General features: G+C 36.9%; 1 protein-coding gene across 2 annotated transcripts in view; it reads right to left on the bottom strand.

The window, feature by feature from the left end:
- Positions 1 to 321: 321 nt before the first annotated feature.
- Positions 322 to 23880, bottom strand: part of LOC121430477 — a 47989-nt gene continuing 24430 nt past the window's right edge. For both annotated transcript variants that reach the window (XM_041627746.1, XM_041627745.1), the window contains exons 4-12: positions 23077 to 23715; positions 15537 to 16074; positions 13504 to 13566; positions 10575 to 10759; positions 5183 to 5319; positions 3731 to 3894; positions 2615 to 2881; positions 1940 to 2167; positions 322 to 878 (exon numbers count right to left, since the gene is read on the bottom strand). In XM_041627746.1, coding sequence (XP_041483680.1) covers positions 772 to 878; positions 1940 to 2167; positions 2615 to 2881; positions 3731 to 3894; positions 5183 to 5319; positions 10575 to 10759; positions 13504 to 13566; positions 15537 to 16074; positions 23077 to 23715 — 2328 coding nt within the window. In that variant the 3' untranslated portion in view covers positions 322 to 771. The remainder of the gene's footprint in view (positions 879 to 1939; positions 2168 to 2614; positions 2882 to 3730; positions 3895 to 5182; positions 5320 to 10574; positions 10760 to 13503; positions 13567 to 15536; positions 16075 to 23076; positions 23716 to 23880) is intronic.

The following is a 23880-nucleotide window of genomic DNA, read 5'->3' as shown; positions in this document are numbered from 1 at the left end:
AGTCAAAGTTGGATGAAATATAAGAATAGACAAATGAAACGTTTAATCTCATACCGGTACTTTGTCTATATCCTAACTCTGGAAATACATACTGCCTGTCAAGAAGATTGTACACAGGCCTTTTGAATCCCATTCGCAATGGGTCGCAACTGCCCTAGCATGGGTAACATTGTGAAAATATTTGACAAGAAATTGATGTGGACCTATTTATAACATCACACAATAGATATTCAATACACATGTTTCATACATGTAGGATTAGGCTTCAGATCATCATCATCATCATCAACATCATCATCATCATCATCATCATCATCAACATCAAAAACATCATCATCAAAAACATCAACATCATCACCAAGACCATTCTCATCACAATCACCTTCCCATTCATTCATAATATGCCAAAATCTGCCATAAACATTATTGACCTTAATGTATATATTAATGGCTTGTTCCCTGTATAGCAATGGCATTATAATACCCATTATTATCACCACCATTATCATTCCACACAGGTCATATTTCATAATATATTTGTCACAGACAGCATACCATAGACCTGTACAGATTACATCATCACCTAGGTCAGACCTTCAAACACATTCCCTCCATAGGGAAAATATTTGTAAACATTTAAAAATACTTATAGTACAACTCATTAAATTCATTCACTTCTGTGCAGTTGCATATAAATAAACACATAGCTGAAAGCTTTGCGCTGCATCCAAGGCACTTAGCGTCTTTCATAGACGTCTTCTGAAAGGGTATTCAAGTAGGGGCGGATTCGGATGGTGTGTCGCCCTCTGTGTTTGCATTGGGTGATGTTTGAGGCTCGGTGTCTGGAGACTTTGATACTTCTTTGGCTTCTTTTGAATCTAGAGGGGCAAGAATGGAAGAAAGAGGATTCAAGTTTGTAAATCAATAAAAATGGAAAAAAAAAATCTCATCTATTTTAAAGAAACCATGTGTTCCACAAACAGTAAAGCCTCCCCCTTTACCAACCAGTGCTTCTTAAACAGTTCTCTTTTCTTAAAATGCTTGCGTAAGTAGTTCTGGAGTTACACGACATTTTGTTTTGTCAGACCCAAAATTGTTCAAAAATGTGATTTCATATAGAAATCCAATGAAATTTCTGTTTCTAACTGAAATTCATAAATACATGTACTTCTCTAAATTCATACTGGAAACTTCTTGTTGAGTTTGGGGTGGTAGATCACATTTAGTTACCAGGAGGTGTGGTATGTAGTTTCCTTAGTACTGTGATGGTCTTTAATATGATCTGGCTACACCTGAGATTTGAAACCCAGGTACTGCGCTAGTGCCCTTTGGTAAGATGTTTAGACTTATTTCTGTGTCCATGAGTGGTGATGGGGATAGGGGGGGGGGGGTAACCCTCCCCTCCACCCCCAAGAGATGAAAAAAATCTCAAGATATCCTCCCAGGTGACACACGAAAATTGTTTGATTTCAAAGATCATCACACTACCAAGCGAACTATATGTGCCTTAATGTGATCGACCACCTCAAACCCAATACTAATTAGCCCAGTATCAATTGAGAGATTACTGAACTTGAAAAAGCACAACCTAAGTTTTAAATTTGTAAAAGATTGTCAAACAATAATCCACACGAGTATTTGATTCAATGTATGAAAAAAATCAATAAAAGCTTAAGAGAACAAGGAGAAAACAATTTTTTTTAAGTTAGGGGTCCACTCAAGGATGGTAAAGCTCCAGGCAGTATGTAAAGAAGGTGTTGTTAAAGAAACTCTTCGATCTCGTCTTTTAATTTCAAAACTTCAAATTTTGACAGAATAAAGAAGGATTATTACCTCATAATTAATTTTCAAGTTTTTACTTTTTGAAGAAACAAATTACTATTTTGGCTATTTACAGATAACCTTCCCTGTCAAATAGCATCTTGAATAATGCTCATACCAGATGTCTGATTGGCTGCTTGACATTCAGAGGACTCTACTGGAGATGAAACAGGCTCCGTGATTGGTTCTTTAGGCACATCTTCAATGTTGCTGGATGGATGGGGCTCTTTGATTGGTTCTTGAGGTTCTTCCTCTATGATTGTGGATGAGACAGGTTCTGTGATTGGTTCCTTAGACCCATCATCCATCCCTGTCATGTCAAATGGGTCAGGGATTGGAGAAACATCTAAACAAAAAAGGGGGGGGGGCACATAAAGGGATTTTGTTAAGAGAGCAAACCTACTTTTTTAAGACAATACTCTTACATGGTAATGATTTTGCTCAAAAATAGGGAGGAATATTCAGCAACTCCAATATAAGTGACACAACATTTGATCCGGGCTTTATTTTGTCTAAGATATAGGGTTAGGGTTGCAATAGGGTTTTATGTTAGGTTTAGGATATTCAGGGTTGAAGTTGGTCATTCCATTGGAGCTCTCAAATGGTGATGACTTGACAGTGCATGAAGTCAAGTAAGAATTAATGGAGAAAATGGGGTAGCACTCACAAAAAGAGGTGCATTATTTCAAGGATATATAAAAAAAGGTTTATTGTTTCTTGAAATTGCATTTTTGTCACCAATTTCTCATAAAAAGATTAAGATTGACCTTTTCTGATATACATAGTATATTACCTTGATTAAAGAGAACTTCATGTGCTTTGTAGTAGTACCCATCCTCACTCTTAGGTTTGTTGATAGAGCAGAGCTGAAAACCGCTCACTGGTTGATTACCAAAGAGCGTTGCGCTATGAGCACGGTACAGCTCAGACTTGATACGACGTACGCCCTTCTTGCGCAAACTAGGGGCACGAGACAGCTTCATGACGGTGAGATGAGGCTTGAACCCTCGCTCCCCGGTGGAGTGGATGCCGTGACGTCGGTAACAGTTCTCAACAGTTTCTGCGAAAAAGCGGGAAAGTTTAGAATAAAAATTCAACCTTGGTTCCTTTCCTAAGAAAAGTTCATTTCAAAATCAAACTGCCTCGTTCCCAATAGCAGCACGACTTATGAAACCATCAAGTAGGGCAATCAAACCTGAGCTGAAATAGAAAGCATGTCCTGATAGACTCTGAGAACTACAGCTACCTACGTAGGCTTAAAGAAGACAAAGGGCAGACATAGTACACATATTCTAAATCTTATTAATTTCTTTATTTTTGAAGCCCACCTCCAATTTGACCTGTCACCTCAAAGTCAACAATAAGCCACCAAATATAATTTTTGAGATTTTCAATTAGTTCGAAAAAGCAACTCTTAAGTAGTGAAATAACACATAACTTGTCAAATTGATCAACAATAAATTAAAAGTACTTGATTGGATAGAAAATTCAGCAAGAGCTAAAAAAAAAGGGTGTGAAATTTGGGATTCACTCAGGCATGATATATGCACGCTGTGCAATCTTGATGAACCTTCTAAGCAGTCTGTAAAACAATGTTTACAAAATGACTTGCATTTTGTCTCTTATTTAACTTTACAACTCCAGTTTCGACAGTATGAAAATGAAGAATGACTCTTTGAGATAATCTAACCTTATAATGTTTACTCTTTAAAGATCAATTTATTATTTTGGCTTTTTGCAGAAACACTTCCATGGCAGCTAATTGTTGGCTAGGGGTAGTAGGTCACAAATGACATACTGATAGAGACAATAAATAAAGACATAAGAAACTCTCATTTTCCTGTTTTGAGTAAAAAAAAAAAACCATGACATCAGAGTGAATTTTTCCTTTAATATTTTAGTTTCTTACCTGCTACATTATATAGAGTGTCTAAGATTCCATCAATGTCTTTGATCTTAGCAAACATAACCTGATTGTTAAAGTGTCCTAAGCCATGGAACCATATATTGAGTTTCTTGCGAGTTATCTCTGGGCCTAGTAACCTGTGGCACTCCATCAAGGCTAGTTTGGCTCTGAAAGAGAAGACAATAATTATACATAGACTTGTTTCGATTCATTTATCACTTTTTATTCATTTAGTCAGAGCTTGCATTAAGATTTCCCTAGGACTGACAGAAGTTCCATGGTAATAGAAAAATACATCAAAAATATTTGAAAAAAAAAAGGTTTTTAATCATCTTGGTTTGTTTTTGTTTTTTCTTCGCTCTTATGTGTTATAACTTTGTGTAGTATTGATCTGAAAAGAAAAGTTTATGTTCAGACATGTATGTGGTTAAAAGAAATAGCAAAGTGACACAATAACATTTGACCTAGAGGAAAAAGACACAATGAGGATATTACAAATATGTTAAAGTCAATTGCAAGTCCAATTCTAGACAACCAAATCAATCATAATCTAAAGATTAAAATTTGAAATTGACAGATGGTCTGTTTCTTACAGCTATTAATATGATTGATTTTCTGTCGTAAAAAAAAAAATTTGCAACTGAAATTTGTGATTGATTGGAAATACGTTACAAGCAAACTTCAATGTGAAAATATATTATTGGCTGATGAGTCATTTGTTACCTTATTCCATTGAAGGGCACTATAAAAATAAACAATATAAACTGAACACTATTAAACTGCAAAATACAGAGAAAACAAACTACAGCAGTTTTAGCGAATCTTGTTTGCATTTCATATTTCTGAGAAACCAAAAACTGCTTGACTGCAACTGTGCTTAAAACCCTAAAATGTCCTTCAAAAGCTGCATTGTGGGTTGAATATGACCATTTGAACACAACTAGTCCAATGGGGGTAAAGGAAGGGGGGAAAGATCAGAGGAAATAGGTTTCATAAGAAAAGGAAATTAAGAGAGGGCTTCTGGTTGACAAATGGGGGAACAATAAACCAAAATAAAAAATGAGGGGGAAAGAGGCACCAGTTCAACATAAAAACCAAAACAGATGTTTTTACAAACAAGGTTTACCAAACAGCAGATGAGCAATCAAATTTTATTTTTAATCTCGTAATGAAGCACGACAGCTGACACCATTGTATCTGTTTTTCAATTCATTAAAAAAAAGAAAGGATAATATCACCAAAAAGTGTTTAATATTGTCCTTTGTGTCAATTATAACAAAAACAAGTATGAAATAAAAACTGAATTTAAAAACTCAGTGAATTTCACCAAACACATAGAAGTATACATTAAGGCTTTGAAAAAAGATGGTGAAAAAATTTGTGTGGCAGATTTATTGTGAAAAATTGAGGGGAAGGGGCGGGGGCTGAATCATATACAGGCAAATGAACAGATACCTTTCAACGTCTTCATCTGTAGCTAGATGCATGACCATGATAGTAAGATGTAGCGTTGGTATAGGAACCATAGCATCCTTGAGTTTCTCATCCCCGGCCATCACAGTCTGCTGGACATTGTGAAGAGCTTGATGAATCTAGGTGAGAAAAAGAGGTTACGGGTAAATACTACCAATACATCATCAAGGACATTAGTATGAATATGAGGTATAGATTTTTGGAACAGTTCTAACACTGTTTCAAAGTTTGGACAGTATTTATTAAAGGGTTTCAAAAGTGACAAAATGAAAATGAGGGAACAATGACATCACCCATTCATTATTTCTTTTGTATTTTATTATACGAAATATTTGAATTTTCACCTCATTACACTAAGAAACAAAGCTTGATTCTCCCTGAACATGTGGAATAATCTATTTTTGTAAACTCTTGTGATTGGATATAGAGTCTGATTTTTGTCAAATATGCAGAAACAATGACTTATTTTATAAGAAATAAAGTAATTCAAAAAGAAATATTGAGTGAAATAATCAACTCTCTCATTTGCATATCACTGTGTTGTGCATACATGTATAACCATTTTGGAATAAACTTAACTTCAAAATGTCAATTTTCAAAATTATTTTACATCCAATTTTCATGAAATTTTCAATATAATGCAAGTCTGATTACTCTCTTATCTTCGAAATCAACCTTTTTATATTGGGATGTACATGTACTTCAGATGTGGAATCTCAGTTATCATTATTAAGTTTTCTAATTATAATAATTAATTTTGAGGGTCCTGAAAATCATGTTTTATAACTTTGAAACTCTGCAGATGAATACACTCTTCTTTCTATATCACAAAAACTGGCTACCATACTCTAATCTAGGGCCATAAAAAACACACAAAAATACTGTATCATTTGATAAGGATCTTCCCTAGATAGCCTAATTTGACATTTATTTGACCCTACATGTTGCCAAGTTTCACTGATAAATAAACATGTATAGAGTACATGTACACAATTTCCTTCACTTCCCAGTAACCTGACACAATCGTGTATTAATTCACGATTACAAATGCAGGATACAAGTTCGGGAAAGTGAAAGGAGTTCGCGATCGAACCTTATTAGCCCATTAGCCTAATGCAAACAAATCACCATCTTGAGTAGCTAGCTTGCCATTTACCTCCCTAGATGTAACCTGAAATCCCTTGTGTCATTTGATCTAGATCATCGACTCTTAGTCACTACCATATATAAACACACCCCCATACAGGTTTCCTTTCTAGCCAACACAGTGTGAAGTCTATACATGTAGGCCCACGTATAAACTTATATGTGGGTTATGCCAAATAATCACTCCTTAAAGGGATGGTCTGGGCTGAAAGTATGTATAGCTTAATAAATAGAATAGAATTCACTGAGCAAAATGCCGAAAATTTCATCAAAATCAGATAAAAAGTAACAAAGTTATTGAATTTTAAAGTTTAGCAATATTTTGTGAAAACAGTCATCATGAATATTCATTAGGTTGGCTGATGATGTCACATCCCAACTTGTTCTTTTGTATTTTATTATATGAAATTAGGTTTATTCAAATTTGTCCCTCCAAGAACTAGAAAAATTTGATTGACAACTGATTTAGTGCATATTAGATATTTATTGATGCAACTTATTTCATTATAGGGAAGACTTATTTTTCACACAAGTATGAAATAATGAAAAAATTATGACTTTATGTAATAACATAAGAAAACGGAAAATGGAGATGTGACATCATCAGCCCACCTAAAGAACATTCATGACTGTTTTCACAAAATATTGCTAAACTTTATACTTCAATAACTTTATTATTTGTTATCCAATTTTGATGAAATTTTTGGCATTTTGCTCAGTGAATTATACTCTATGTAGGTTGCAGCTAATGCATATGATGTGAAAAACTTTATACTTCTAATAGGTACATGTAGTTTGCTTTAACTCATGCATTTTATTTCTTTGTCAGCATCAGCAAAATTCAATTTGTCCATGTCAAAATATTAGTATTACCAACACCTTCATCCTTTCATGGTCCAACAAATAACTTTGCTCGGGAAAATTTGAGAGTACAGCTCTGATCATACGTGTATATGAAAATACTCCTAACTTTTCAATCCTTGACTCTTAATACACTGGCCAAACTGTTGTATTATATAGATGCAATCATAGTTACACTTTCAGTACCGGGTATAGATGTTTATTTTAGGGACGGTGAGTTTCCATTTACTGGTGAATCAAAATGCAAAATCTGTCTTTGTTCTTTACTTTTCAAGTGAAAATTTATTGAATTTTCCTTTGCAAAAGCAGGATTCATATTTTTGCTTTGTATTTTTTCTATATTACAAAACAGAATTCCATTTTAGATCAAGTTTGAAAATCAGTAAAAGAAAAGGTAATTTTCTGAATCACTGTAGTGTTCCTATCGAATGTATAATATCACTTTTCTAAAGAGAGAATTAAAGCCTTGCTGCCAATTGAGGGAATATAGTGATTTTGTGATAATTTGAAGGGTCGTTTGCCAGGAAGCCAGGCTCTATCATTCTGTGGTTAAGGGCTTGATAGCTTTGTCCCCTACTCAGGAAATACCAGATTAACGTTTCAAGATACGTTTCAAAGCCATCGATGTTGACGCTTTCAAACCCAACTCCATAACCAGAATAGTCCTAAATATAAGAGAACTTCAGGCTTACAAATACCATGATTATGTTTTGCGTTCATACCAGCCTGAACCGAAACCTTTCTGGTCAAGTTCTCGAACATTACGAGCATGCTGTCTACGCTATAGATCGCTCACATCATAACAAACCATGCTGGATGGGAAACCATCTCGTAATTTGATGTCACACTTAATGAATACCCGCAACCTTAAGAAAATCCCCGCAAAATTTCTTGTAATTTTCAAATGACTGTACTTTCTATTTACCAGGGATCTTCTCTCAGGAATATTATGAGAAATCTGCATTGACACTGCCCAAAATACCTAGTATTTTTCTGATCAAGGTAATTGATGGTAAATTTTCTGATATAAGAATACCTTAGGGTCCCAATTCACAAAGACAATTATAATAACAAATTCACAATTTCTATAACAAGTTTAATATTGGTTGCCAATGAAACTGAATGATTTCAGTAGCTTTAAAGGACAAGTCCACCCCAATAAAAAATTGATTTGAATAAAAAGAGAAAAATTCAACAAGCATAACACTGAAAATTTCATCAAAATCGGATGTAAAATAAGAAAGTTATGGCATTTTAAAGTTTTGCTCACTTTCAACAAAATAGTTATATGAACGAGCCAGTGACATCCAAATGAGAGAGTTGATGACGTCACTCACTCACTATTTCTTTTGTATTTTATTATATGAAATATGAAATATTTTTATTTTCTCGTCATTGTCATGTGAAATGAAGTTTCATTCCTGCCTGAACACGTGGAATTCCATTATTTTAACATTTTGTGCTTAAGGCAAGGAGGTCCTAATCGTCAAATTCGTAAAAATTGAAATATTGTATAATTCAAACAATAAAAAACAAAAGAAATAGTGAGCGAGTGACATCATCGACTCTCTCATTTGGATGTAACTGGCTTGTTCATATAACTGTTTTGTTGAAAATAAGCAAAACTTTGAAATGTCATAACTTTCTTATTTTACATCCGATTTTGATGAAATTTTCAGCATTGTGCTTGTCTGATTTTTCTCTATTGATTCAAATCAACATTTTTCTGAGGTGGACTTGACCTTTAAAGTGTTACTACAAATTTGCTACTACAGCAAGTTTTATGAAACAGTTATGTGGTATTTTGTTTTATAGTTGGTGTAAAAGTACCAAGTGTGTAAAGGGCACTGTGTAAGAGACCAAGCTGGCTATGTGTGTTAATCCACCTGCTATATTACAGCTATAGTTTGGCTAGCACTCATTCTGACAGGTCTTTGTATATGAAAACCTTTCAATCACCAAGCTTTATATGGATACTGGAATGTCAAATAAATTTTTAACAATGATCCTTTCTGGAATTATTTCTCCCAAAGGAAGCTTAGAAGAAAATGAAAATGATGATGATGGTTTAATGCTGATGATGATAATGAAGAAGTTGGATGGTGATGATGATGTTGATGATGATGATAATGAAGACGAATGATGATAACGATGATGATGATATGATTATAGTGATGACAAGGAAAAATCTATTATTGTCAAAACTTGAACAATGTTCGTAATTTTGAATAACAGAAATATTTGCAATTAAACAGAAGTCAAAAGATTAAATGCAACTTGATATTTAACCAAACAAATGTAAATATCAGGAACTAAACATCAATTTTTATTAACTGCATTGGTTTAAAGGAATGTATACATATCCAAATCAAATCAATTTTTTTCTTAAATTATGTCCTACACATGTGCATTGTTTGCAAATAGGATAGAAATAATAAGTGACTTTCCTATGGCCTTTAATGATCACAGAAAGAAGTGTCAAACAAAATTTGCCCTTAATTGGGAATTCCTAGAGCTTCCTGCTACTAGAGCACATGGAATGAATAGTGTCGAGACAAACTTTATGATCAGGTTCACGGCCTTGCCTCAATCACTTAAAATGGAGATGTTTACAGTGATACTTAACTACATTTGGCAGTCCAGTTCCACGTATTACAAATTAAAAGCAGCTAAATTTAGTCATTATATCGATTTCAGTAGTGTCATAAGTTTGAAGTGAGCATGATATGATATGATATTGAAGGTATCACTTTCAGCTTTGAGGCAAAAAATTCACTTCCTTTTCAAAGTGCAATTGAATTTTGTCAGCAAGTCTTTTGTAGACGAGTGAATGCACAATCCCCTCAGTAATCATTTGCAAGATAACTTTATTTCTAAAATAAAGTTCTGCAATTGACTCACAATGTACAATCAATTGCTTGCAAAAAAATAAAAGTGGACTTTTCAGGAAAGACTGTGTTTAGTAGTTTTATGAGTCAGTCGTTCCCATAAAATTATGTATCAAACAGAGGCTGTGGAACAGTTTTCAAAGTGGAGAGGGGGGGGGGGCTGACCATGCAAAAAATCACTTAAACAAGTTGTCGCCAAACTATGACCTTGGGGAAAAAACATACCCTAAACACGTTTGGCTAGTCTTAAAAAAAATATCTTTGGGGAAAAAAAACATACCCTAAATACGTTTGATTGACCAGTCATTCAAAACCACCTTTTTTCTTGAAAATCAGTGTTTTTGATACCCTTAACGAGTCCACACAGAAAAAACACCCCTTTCAACATGTTTTTGTGGTCACACGTGTGTACAGCAATATATTTGTCTGCCCCCCCTGGGAATACTAACGTTACAAGCCCAGTAAAATGTAATGTTTACCTCTGGACTGCATACTTGAATAGCAACAAAATAGTTTGGAGCAACTCTCTTCTGTTTTTTATCATCTCCGTCGTCTAATCCTCCACCAATCACGGACCCATCTCCAGACTTGTCTGTTCTGCGCTTCCTCTTCTTTGCTTTGAGTGATAACTTCCGGGTCGCTTCTTTCAGCAGACTATCCCTTCCTGGGGTCAACAAAGTGGTTATTCATGTATATATTATAACTCTATTATATTTAAGGCCACCGCCCACACCTTACGACTGTTCGCGATCCGATTTTGGAATAAATCGCACTTTGCTCATTTTCTGAAAATGTGAATGGAACATATCATTTTATTTGAGGTTAAAATTAATTGAAAGAATACTAATATCACGATTTTGAAAGATTGCAAACCTTTATTTTGGAGTAAAGGCCAAGTTAGTTTCAAATCGTAGCCAATCGTATGACTGCTATGACGTCATTACGACTAGATATTAAATTTGCTTTATGGAAGGATGATAGCATAGTCACAGATTTGAACATAGGTATTCGTACGATGATTTCGAAAATTACACAGTAAGACGTTCCAAGTCTCAATATTAGCATCAAATTCTACATTTCATTCTGAAATCGGGTAGCAGATCAATCGTAAGGTGTGTGGTCACCTTAAGATGAAGACCACTAGCATATTCATATGCACAAATGAATTTGTTCTGAACTTTGATACATGTATATACATTTACCTCAAAATATCTAGTTTAGCACTTTGAAATGCACCTAGAAAGAATGAATTTCTTCTATCGCTTTGGTGAACATGCATATCCATTAAAACTGCTCATGACTGCATGTTCTAGATACATATGGTATACAACATTTGTACATGTACCTTTAAAAATATATTTCTAGAAAGAAAACAAAAATGACCTACAAATGTAGTGATTAAAAAATTACCTATAAAATTTCATATATTTCTTATCTGGTACATGTATATCAAGTTCTATAAAACTGCCTAGAAGCAGGGAAATGCCTCACCCCCCCAAAAAAAAAATTATGTTCAAATTTTAATCTTTCTTCTGCAACAGAGAGCTGAGATGGCTTCAGCTCCACTATCATATAAAATACTTTAAAATCTGTATGCCTGCTAAACACTTAAAAAAATATATTTAGCACTATATTAAAAGAGATGACACATGCATTAAAACTTGAAAGAGCAATTTCTTTCAATGCAATTTGACATATTTGAATTGACATCACACAATAGCCAAATTTCTGTTCAAAGTTAAAAATAGCCATCACAATAAATCAATTTGGATTTTAGAGGCCTCTTCTGCTTTTTATATAATGGTGTCTATTAAAAAATGAAATGGCTTTATTTAGACTATAAAGAATTAAGAAGTGACTAGCAATCGAAAAAACAAAGCAAACATAATGAATCAAATTAATGACAAAAATCACCCATATATATTTACAAACTGCTATTGGACTGCTTTCTACTATATTCCATTATGTGTATCTAAATCCCAAGTGCCACTATTGTTACAAGGCAATGACCATGCTTGTGCACAAAAGACTGTTCGGATTTTCATGTTTGGGCAACATACGTGCGTACAAAAAGAGGGTATCAAAAGAGGGTATCAAAAGTGACAAAATCATGAACCCCCCCCCCCTTTTCAACAGCCCTGTGGGCATGGTGTATGGAAACGGTTGATATTTCATCCGATCACGAAAACAGAATATTTGAGGCATCATTTAGGGTGAAGTACTCTGAGATCGAACCAATATTACTTGTTAAAGGGTCTTCTTAGAAAATCCTTGGACGATCTGTACTGACCGCACAGAAACGTTGTTAGCGCCAACAGTAGCCGTTACAACCAGTAATGTGGCAGCGATTACTTACACGTTGAAATTTAATGTTTTTAACTTCGCAAACCAAAAAGATGCGACTCGGATTACTGTTAGCGCTAACAACATTTCTGTGCAGACGGCTATGGTAATGCAGGTGCCCCCTTCCCCCTCGACTTTGAAGAGTGTTCCTATAAGGGTAGTCTATGAAACAACCCCTTTCTCAATAAAAAAATCCACACAATTAGTCACAGACAGTGACTCATCATGTATATGGAATGCCCCTGTCAAACGTATGGAGTGCTGAAACCATGCCAAAGGACCACAAGAGATTACCAACCTAAAGCCTTCTGAACCACCCTACCAAATCCTTTAATACACAAATGGGGTCTTGGGGTCTGAGTGCATCAGGAAGTAGTCTTTACAGGAAAGTTGACATTTGAATGATCAGGAAGACATTACATGAAAAGTTCTGTCAGTGATTTTTACCGACAGCTGTTATAAGTTACTGAAACCCTTGCATCTGATTGTTCATTAGTAAATGACAATCACTGATAAAACTCACAACCAAACTCCCAATTGGTTGGGTTGGACTTTCAATGTGTCCTTGATCCTACATGTATGTGACCAAATCACACATAATTAGGGAGAATATATGTACTTGTAATTTTATAAATAGCTGAACAACTTAAACAGGCATTTTGATGAAAGTGGATTTGGGAATTATTGACAGAGGCTTGCGTGTCATAGCAACAAGTATGCAAACTGAATTACATGTATTGTAGATGCATTACTAACTGGGTAAAGGAATGTGTCATTACGAGGTTCCAAGGGAAGAAACCTCCACAAAGTTTAATCGCAAGCCTAATTACGTCAGCGTTAATTAGTAATCCAGAAATATTGCATCATTCACTGGAAGTCCCAGATACATGTGCATCCTGATGGGGCCTGGTGCCCTCCTGCTTGCTGCTTGGTTTACCAACAAAGGACAAGCCCAGTCAGCTCACTACTCACAGGAGCTCTAGCAAATGAGGAAACCAGATCCCAACAGGAAGCCAATCAGACCAGTGAGTGAAGACAAGGGAAGATTTATTTTCATCTACTTACCCTCCTTGTCACCGCCCAAGAGAGCTCTCCTTCGTCTGATAGTCTCAACACCAAACTCTTCATCTGTAGAAAAGAGATCAATAGCTGCTAGACCAGATTCTTGAAGATCAGAGTAGGACTCTGGTAACCTTGGTAATGATGACCCTTCCCCATCAAAACTTTCATCCTTCTTCCCTCTATTCTCCACCATCTCATCTTGTGTAACTAAAGAATCCATAACATCATGCTCATGGTCATGCACATGATCAACCCTACATTTATCATCCGTTTCCATTTTATCTTCTTCTGACATAGTTTGTCCTGTCCTGTCTGTCAATTCTTTGGAAGATAAACTTTCAGAATCTTCCATCTCCTCTTCTCCCGCCAATGGTTTACATGTCGCACTATCCTCTAATACAGGGACTGATTGTCCTTTGACTTTGCTACTCATGCCCAATTTACAAGCCTTCAGAGCTTTTCCAGATTTCAAAGAAGGTTGTCTGTGTTCTTTCTGGGCTTTGTCCCTAGCTATGGCTCTTCTCATTTGACTTGGCCCAATGTTTCCACTCTGTACATGTAATGCAACACTTCTTGGTAACATTTTCCCCAATTCTGAAGTGGAACTCCCCTTCATAGTTTGTTTTGCAAGAGAGTGATCCTTTGACCTTGCAGTTCTTGGTGAATTCTTTGTTTCAGAAACAGTCCTTATGCTGTCATCGGTTCTAATCATAGCTTCATTCTCACATTGTTTATAAGATATATTCTCAGTTACTAATGGTTCATTTGGAATGTCTTTAACAGGAGAATTGTCCTTTGACCCTCCAGCATCAATTACTTCCTTAACCTTCTTAACATTACTTTTACCAATTTCAATGTCTTTGGCTTTTCTCTCATCACATTGCATTTTCAAACCCTCGCAAAGTTCTTCCTCCTTACTTCCAACAACCCTAATAAGACGAGACTGTTCTACGGGACTTGGGATGGAATTTGAAGTCTTAAAAGACTGTGGTTGCTCACATTCCATCTCTCCCAAAGATTCCTTTGGCATATCCCCAACAAGATCTTCCCCAGTATGACAAACATCCATTGCCGAGTAATAATCGTCAACAAATACAAGACTAGATACAGCTTCTTTGGCATTTCCTTCACCACTGCAAATAAGTTTCTTTTCACCTGATGACTGGCTAGTACTATAACTGGGTGCAAGTAAGCTAGGATGACATACTACACTTTGATGAGAAGTTGCTAGAGGTATTTCTTGGCTAGATGAGCTAAGCGACTGTTTTAGTAAACCATCCTGACTCTCTAAACATGTTAGTTGATTGTCTGCAGGCATTAGCATACTTGAAGATAGTGTTAATATAGCTGGCAATGATGCACTTGGGGCTTTAATGGGTGAAAGATTATCACATGACAGAGATGTTAGTGGAGGTCTACACTGCATTCTGGTAGAATTATCATCTCCACAAGTTTCATCACTTGGAATGACAGACACAAGTTCTTTAGTCACAGCAGTTTTTTCGGAGGGTGGTATGGATAATTTGTGTCGTTTTGCATGAAATGAAACATTTCCACTTTGAAAATCAAGTTCTACAATTGCATCTTCATCCGAATCTGATCTCGGAGGACTTGTTGCGGCGGAATGAGTCTCAGTGGACAATGTAGCGTCTCTGGATGATGCTGATGATCCTCTAGTATCAAATTTACGCTTGCGGCTTGAGCCTTTGGCATTTTTAGCAAGCTGGTTAGACATGATGCAGCGTTTGTTAGCAGGTGGTTTCCACTGCAAGCAATTGTTAGTTAATAGGTGAAGAGTAACTGAGGTACGATGAAATGATGGTGAGGTGATGTCTATACAAGCAAATGTTAGAATGCTTCTACCTAGGATCCAGGAATCCTTCCTCAATGAATGCCATATGAATGATTGGATTAACATTTCCCAAAACAATTCATGCAGTTATTTCCAACTCCTCATAAATGATATGTCTTAAATAATGGATTAGTTCTCTCTCATGCAGCCAGAGCAAAGCATTCTTTAATGTTCCAAAACTTACATAGGCTCAGGTCAGTCAAATCCGCAAGCGAACGGCTGAATATAGAATCGGGCGAGTCAAAGTCATGGGGTGAGAGAGCATACAGGTTAACATCAGCCAGCCGATCATGGCATGGAAGTTCGTACTCGTCGTCCAAGAAATCGTTTGTAGTCTGGTCGTCCGAATCTGTCAAGTCCTGGCTGCGATCACGGATGCTGTCGCTATCTGTCACAGATCCCTCGATGCGGCTTGGAATGTCGGATATGGAGCCGCTGACGCTGCCTTTGTCACTGCTACCGTTGAGCTTGCAAACCTCTGGACCATTGTTGTTCTGAGAAAGAAGGAAAGCCTCACGCTCATCAACCAGAGCGTCCTCTAATAGTTCTTTGGTCTCATTAGCATCACCTAGACCTGGGAAGTCTGTTGTGAGAACCAGAAGGTCCTTATTGAAGCCTAGGGTCTTGGCTGACAGGAAAGTCCTGTGGGGTAGTCTTCGGACCTGGATAGCACTGATTGGTATCTGGCCTCTAGACAGTGTGGCCTTGTTGGAAGCTTTCAGCTGAAATCAAAAGAAGGGGGGAGAACATTTATGACACACATGTCAATTAAATTATCATTTCTTTACCTTCTATAATATTACTACAAATATGGTGGGGTTAAATATCCATGTATAGAAAATACAAGTCAGGTTTTTTAGTACAAACTTCTAATGAAGTTTGTTTTGACAAAGACATGTAGTTGAAAGGCCAGACAGATTTTAGGCAGGGAACCAATGAGGTGCGAGACTTGAAACAGTTGTGTAATATGTACATATTAGGGGGTTTGCTGTAGCATAGGAAAATTATTTGACATGGTGTTACTCTTTCACACGTAATATTGCATTTATGATTTGCCACTTCTTTTTTGCCAAACACGGTAACAGTAGAGAAGTACTTAAGTGTACATGTAAAAACAGATTGGATCACTGGAGAGAAACAAGACAAAAGAAGGGACAAAACAGATGGGGAAAGAGAGGCAGAAAGGAAAAAAAGTTGGATGAAAAAGAAAAAAGCTGACAGAGATGGGCAACACTATTGTTAAAAGGGATAAGGCCTTTGCTGGAGAGTGGAAATAGAAGGTGGAAAGAAGATGGATAATAGATTAATATTTGCTTTGAGAGGTTGAGATTGAATTAAGAGAATGTCTATTTAGAGCCTGCCCCATTCTCCACATCAGCAATATACATGTAGTTGTACTCCCCACATAACTACCAGAAACAAGAAGAAATAGCCCCTGTACTACTGCAAAATGTGGACCCCCTCCCCATGTCAAGGTTGGGATGTCAAGTATAACTGATCAATTTTTCGTTATCCGATTTCTATAGTTCATGCATGGAAAAGGCTGTAGGATGATGGAATAAGATGGAACACGATGACATTATCAATGTTTACATTCATCAGGAGGCCATCTTTACTCAGTCTTATCATTGGAAAGGGCAGATTGCACCAGTGTGTCATGGCCAGTATGAACTGAATGTTTGTTTCCTGTTCCCTATTACCCTGCCCATTGAGTATCTGTCTGCCAGTAAATAGACAATAGGTATCCATCATACAAGAAAAACACAGAAAAATAAAAATGCTTTTCAAATCTTTTTCAGAGGTTGAAAATCTCAATGTCCTGGACTTGCCCAAGCAGTGACTGAAAATTATCAATAATGGCTGATAGCCAAATTGGATCTATGTATCTGACAAAATCTGTTGTGTATAAAATTGTCTCAAACTCTCAACAGATAATCATTGAAATGACCATGAAAAACAAATAGTGCATGGTCAAACCCGATTGTATTTTTTTCAATTTCATAGTCAGATAGCAGACCATGTTAATGGCCATCACCCTTTATCATAGAGTGAGTCATAGGCTGGCTGGCTGGCTAGCTATCTGAAGAATGAACAAAGGCAAGGCTACATGTACATGTATAGGGGGAAGGGTGGATTGTTGATCAAGACCTCGCTTCACACAGAAAAAAATACTATGGATATGGACGTTTGCAACATGGACAAGCCAACAAGCACTGGCAGATCCAGGGGGGGGGGGGGAGGCACATCCGGCCCGTGCCCTTCCCCCCTTTGAGAGGCTTTCTCAAAATTTGTAAATGTAAATTTGCCACTTAAACTTTTTTTATGGGAAAATGTGCCCCCCCCCCTTGGAAAATCCTGGATACGCCCCTGCCAACAAGTTATGTGTGATATCTTTTATTGTCAACGGTGTATCTGACTCCTGCTGTCAAAATTGTGAAAAGTACATGTATTTACCATAATTTTGTGAATTCAATAATTGACAAAAAATACTAGTTCTGAGGTGCGTTCTTCTTTGAGAAAATTTCTTTCACATTTCAAGTAATATCAAATAGTAAATTTATACAGGAAACCTTTCCCATCCATTATTTGCAATTTTTTTCTTGTAATCTTGGTCGATGCTGGAGGTTTGTTTTGTTTTAATAATAATACTAATGATAATAATAATAATTAATAATAATAATAATAATAATAATAATAATAATAATAATAATAATAATAATAATAATAATAATAATAATAATAATAATAATAATAATAATAATAATAATAATAATAATAATAATAATAATAGGCATTTATATAGCGCCATTTATCTAGAAATATTCTATTCCGAGGCGCGTTATTATTATTATTACCCCAGCTTTAGCTCGAGCTGCCTTTCAGCGCTCATGCATTCAAGGAATTAATCCTGCCGGGTACCCATTCACCTCACCTGGGTCGAGTGCAGCACAATGTGGATAAATTTCTTGCTGAAGGAAATTACGCCATGGCTAGGATTCGAACCCACGACCCTCTGTTTCAAAGTCAGAAGACTTATCCACTGGGCCACAACGCTCCATATAATAACAACAATAATAATACAAATTAATTAACCTTGTTTGTATAGCGCTTATCACAAAAAATGTCTCTAAGGCTTTTTTTTTAGGGGGGGGTATTGAACATGTACATGGGCCCGTAACACAAAGCTTTAAAAGCAATGATCGTACAACATTTTTCTGTTATTGATTGCATTGAATACAATGTACAATTGTGAAAATAAATAAACATAGCCTATAGTTTTAGTACACTTATCTACACTCCCTTCAATAGATGTAAAGAATAGAGGTATCACAGCAAGATGCTTGATAGAGTGAAGATACAGTTCATGCTTACAGACCTATGGGGTAACCCATTTATCTACGGTATATCGGCAGGGAGTGCACACAATTATAAAGGTCAGATTATCTTAGAGTAAATGACCTCACGTATTAGTGAATAGGCCCTTGATCTCTGTACACCTTGTGACATTCTTAACTAGATGGATTCTCACCTGAAAGCAGTTGAAATATGCCTCCACCAATGCCAGACAAGGACAAATTTTACCCACACAATATATAAAATTTTCCAATAATGACCTCTGTGACCCAAAAATCTCATCACATTATCAGTCACATACATTGTATGTAGACAGACTCCAAGACACGTGTAGCACATGGTGCGCGAGCTTTCTCTGATAGCACTATATAAATGCCTATTATCAATATTATTATTATTCTGTTTGAAAGTGAATCCATATCTAAACAGTTCTTTAAATACTGCCATAACGAGATATTTGGGGGTATATAATGACCTCTGTACGTTTCAACCCTCTAACCCCAAATCTAAAAAGATCACCATCACTCCTAATGCCTACGAACCAAGTTAAAAGTTGATCTGTCAAAGGATTCTTCACTTGTTGCGAAAACGAAAGCAGGGCGGATTGATGGATGGACAACCCGAAAACATAATACCTCTGACAACAATTTTGATATGGCCAGCCCGGAGAGGGGGGCACTTACATTGACGTTTGATACCATGCGAGACCAAAAAAACATGTAAAAAGGATGTCTTTTTCAAGATAGGGCATCCTACGTTTGTAACGCGATAAGGGTGTCAAAAATACTAAAATAATGAAAAAAGGGTATCTATTTCGCTAGGAAAGCTACGTGTTACTGTTTAGGGTCAGATTTGCGAGGGTATAAAAAATATGACTAAAATGATTTTAATATAGAAGATGTACTTTTTGCCCCAACAGTCAACACTACGTGTTTAGAGTATGATTTGCACGAGGTGTGGGAGGTGGGGCCATATTATTAAACCCAATAATGTAGGTAAAGGTATAAAACCGACGTCCAACGTCCATTACATAACAATTACTTGTTTAGGGGTTCAATTCAGGGAATTCTTGCCAAGAGTATCGATTTGTTTCTAATACTTGTTACTAAAGGGTAGGGTTTCACACGCAAATACTTGTTAAGGGGGTGCATTTTCAGAATATGGAAAATACTTGTTTAGGGTGCTTTTCGAGACCCCATGGTCGCGTATGGTATCCACTAATCAATGGAAGTGCCCAACCTCCCCCCCAGGGCAGACACTACATTCCAGTTGTTTATGAAGTCATGTGTAATTTTCTTTAAATGGCTTTGTTTAACATTCTCCAGGTGAGGGAAATTGATATTTAATTGCTGAAAAGTTAGTTTTCAATTGATGAGAACATGGTGTTTAACAGCTGTGCTATAGCCCGAGTAATACTACAAGAAACCTAGGAGTGTCTATTTGACAGGCTTGCGTGAAAAAGGAAGCCAATATTATGATTATTATCAACAACAAACATGAAAAATTACCTCATGACCACAGCATATGACAGGGTGTCATCAGGGATATCACATTTTCATTTTAAACTAATCAAGACTAACATGGATATGATCAGTAATGTGTATTCTCCAGAGGTTAAAAATAAAACATCTGGTTGTCCCGTCAGTTGGAGCAACCAGGCCCGCGACTCGCGTGTGGCATCAGACCTGGCATCATTAGCCGGAGTTCTCAACAGAGTCAATCAAAAAGAGTGATTTTTGCCGACAAACTTGCTCTGAGCTAATCAGATGCATGGATTTCAGTAGCTTATAACAAATATTCAATGAAAATCACTGATCATCCTGAGCTAGCTGTAGCTAATATGGAAAGGACATAACTGGGCTGTTAGGGGGTTTAAAAATCAAATTTGAAGCACGTTTTTTTTTGGGGGGAAGGACCACAAATAAAATATGATTGGGTGAAACATCATGCTAATTCACAAAGAAAACTAAAAAAGATTTGGTCTTCTTCATTAGCAATCATATAAACAATGAACTTTTTGCTATCTTCCCAACAAGGAGCCCGAGGCGCTCACACCCTAACACCCCCCTCCACAATAAAGAGTCTGAATTACTTTAAGAGGGAAAGGAAAATTCAATACTTTATTTATCACTTTTTTTTCTTAATTTGTACTGATCCACGCTAGAATCTTAACCTTGGTTAACACAACTACATTGTTGTTAACAAGTTTACAAAATAAGGTATTTTTCTTTCTCAAGTCAAGACTAGTTTGTTCTTGGATCTCAAAGCTGGCTAATGGAGATGTCCCTACAAGCACAGCCTAGGGTTTCCAATGTCACTCAGGCTAATGAAATTAACACAACCTTATCACAACACGCCCCCCAAAACCCACAGCCACAGCCATAAAAAAGACAGGACATTTAGGTAAAAAGGATATGATCACTTAATTACTCACCAATAACAAGTGTTCAATTGTGACAGTATCCTGGTGTTTTTGAAAGGCCTATGAGGAGTAATTTTGTTTTGAATACATATTGACAGTCAAAGGACCATACTATATAAGTGGAATGTTGTGGCCCAGTGGATTAGTCTTCTGACTTTGAAACGGGGGTTTGTGAGTTTGAATTTCCCAGCCATGGCGTAATTTCCTTCAGCAAGAAATTTATCCACACTGTGCTGCACTCAACCCAGGTGAGGTGAATGGGTACCCGGTAGAAATAAATTCCTTGAATGATTTGAGCGCCTAGGCAGCCCAGCTAAAGCCGGGTAATAATCATAATAGCAGGGCCCGCTGGGACAGCAGTTTCCAGAACTGATGCGGCTTCCCTGGGTTATTATTATTATTACTATTATAAGCATGCACACATCAAGATTTTGTCAATTTTTCTACTGTTATGTAGAGGAGCCATAGTGTAGTGGTTCTGACTCTTGCCTTGTAAACAGAGGGTCATGTGTTTGAATCCCACCACGGTCTGGCATCCTTTGGTAAGGCATTTATCCACACTTTGCCACTCAAACCCAGGTGCTAAATGGGTACCCGGTAAGATGTGAAAGTAATTGTAGCTTTCCAATACTATGTGCGCCTCACTGGCGACTGACTGGAATACTCCTCAGGGAGTGGTGGATGTGCACACATTGTATGCGGGAATGACTGATTGAATCCAATGACAGGGTATCTATAAAGCGCTTGGACACGTTGTTCCAATGTACTAAGCGCTATATAAAAGCGGATTATTTTTATCGTTATCAGTGGCAGACTGTGAGCCGGAGAAGATGAAGCATTGGAGGGGCACAGCATTGTTCACAAACAATACGTTACCTCTCCAATCATTGTCTCCTCCGGGTCACAATCTGCCACTGATCATTATATTATGATGCTAATTTCATGTTGTTACATGGTCCTTAAAGTCCAAATCCATCAAAATGGAGAGTTAATTTGAATAAGAAAAAGCAGCGAACTAGTATTTAATTTTGTTTGATTTCGCAAAATAACAATAGAGTACTGAAGTGATGACATTACAAAAAACTTGTTTGCATTTCCGCATTTCTGATGCCATTTTTTGATAGAGCATGATGGAAAAACCCCAACAACCCAAATTTGGTGGGAATCAGCCCATGGGACCCGAAATCGGTCCATGGGCCGACAAGATATGACCTCATGAATAAATAATTAGCCCCATTGAAGTCAATGTATTATTGGCCTGGTTCCTAACATTTAGAACATTTGACTTCAATGGGGCTAATTATTTATTCATGAGGTCAAATCTTGGGGCCCCACGGACCGATTCCCACCAAGTTTGGGTTGTGGGGGGTTTTCATCATGCTATACCAAATTATGGTATCAAAAATGCTGACATGCAAAAATGTAAAATTGATGACATCACACTTCGGTACTCTATTATATGCAAAGCACAGGCTGTATACAAATAAGGGGAAGTTTTATCTTTCAAAAAGGAAGGCTTCATTGTTATTTCTATAAAAGATAAAATATCTGATATTTGAAAACCAGGGAATTATTAAAAGCACATCTAATGTTATAAGCTATAAAAAGAAAACTGGGAATGTGAATGGCCAGGAGTAAATTTGGTACTGATTTATTGGAAAGTTTCATGAAAATGGGCCATGATCATGTTTAATCTTTATGGGGCATTTCCTGTCAAACGCAAGTCAAAAAAAAATCAAGCATAATGTGGAATTGTGGGAAATTTGAGTTGCGACTGAATACTAATCAACTACAAACCTGCATTTAATCAAAGGACTTGTGTTTGTGTTTGATTTTTAAATGAATATACATGTCCTGCCGTGCCCCATTGGATTCACCACAACTTGAACTTCACTTGAAATCTAAATTGTTGTTTTATTTTCCATGAATTCAACCCCTCTTTACTTACCAATGGAAGATAGTTTTCTGGTAAGACTAATTCTACACCATCATCCGTCTCCTCAATCTTAGGTCTGAGATCATAATCATCCCACTCAAGGTCAAAATCATTTCCCATCAAACCATTCCCGGATCTCCTCCATCCATCCTGCCGTTCGTTACGCTTCCGTTGCTGCGCTGCCTTCTTCTCTTTGTCCGATCCAAGATCGTAGTTATCCCACTCTAAATCATCATAGTAACCGGATCCCCGAGAGCCCCGTTGGGTTTGGTTATACCCGGTCTGGTTCTGATTCTTGGGGTAATAAGACGAGGAGTTGCTGGAGTTGTGGTGGTGATGGTGGTGTTGTTGGGATTGAGGCGGTGGCGGTGGTGGAGACTGCCTTTGTGGATGATGCTGCTGCTGGACGTGTTGCTGATGGTGGTGGTGAGGATGGTGGTAGGGTTGTTGCTGTTGTTGATGTGGATGATGGTATGGTTGTTGCTGAGGAGGAGAGTTGTAGTAGCTGTTAGGAGGGTAGCGACCACCTCGTCGGCCTCTTGGGTTGTGATGAGGGGGGCTAGGTGGGGGACCACCCCCGTAACCCCCTCCTCCGTTGTGGAAAGGACGATGATGTGGAGGACTGGTATTTCTTGTTGTTACAGTGTAGACCTGAATAGGTGTAACACCCAATGAAAATATGCAAATAATTTATTTTGGTAGTGCATTGGGGTATGTGTCATCACAATTTGACCTAAATGAACTCATGCCTTTCACAATACAAGTGCCAACAACATTCGTCATCAACAGGCCTATATGTACTTCTCTTTGTGGGTT

Source organism: Lytechinus variegatus, chromosome 17 (genome assembly GCF_018143015.1).
Source record: "Lytechinus variegatus isolate NC3 chromosome 17, Lvar_3.0, whole genome shotgun sequence".
NCBI lineage: Eukaryota > Metazoa > Echinodermata > Echinoidea > Temnopleuroida > Toxopneustidae > Lytechinus > Lytechinus variegatus.
This window is presented reverse-complemented; position numbering and strand designations above follow the sequence as displayed.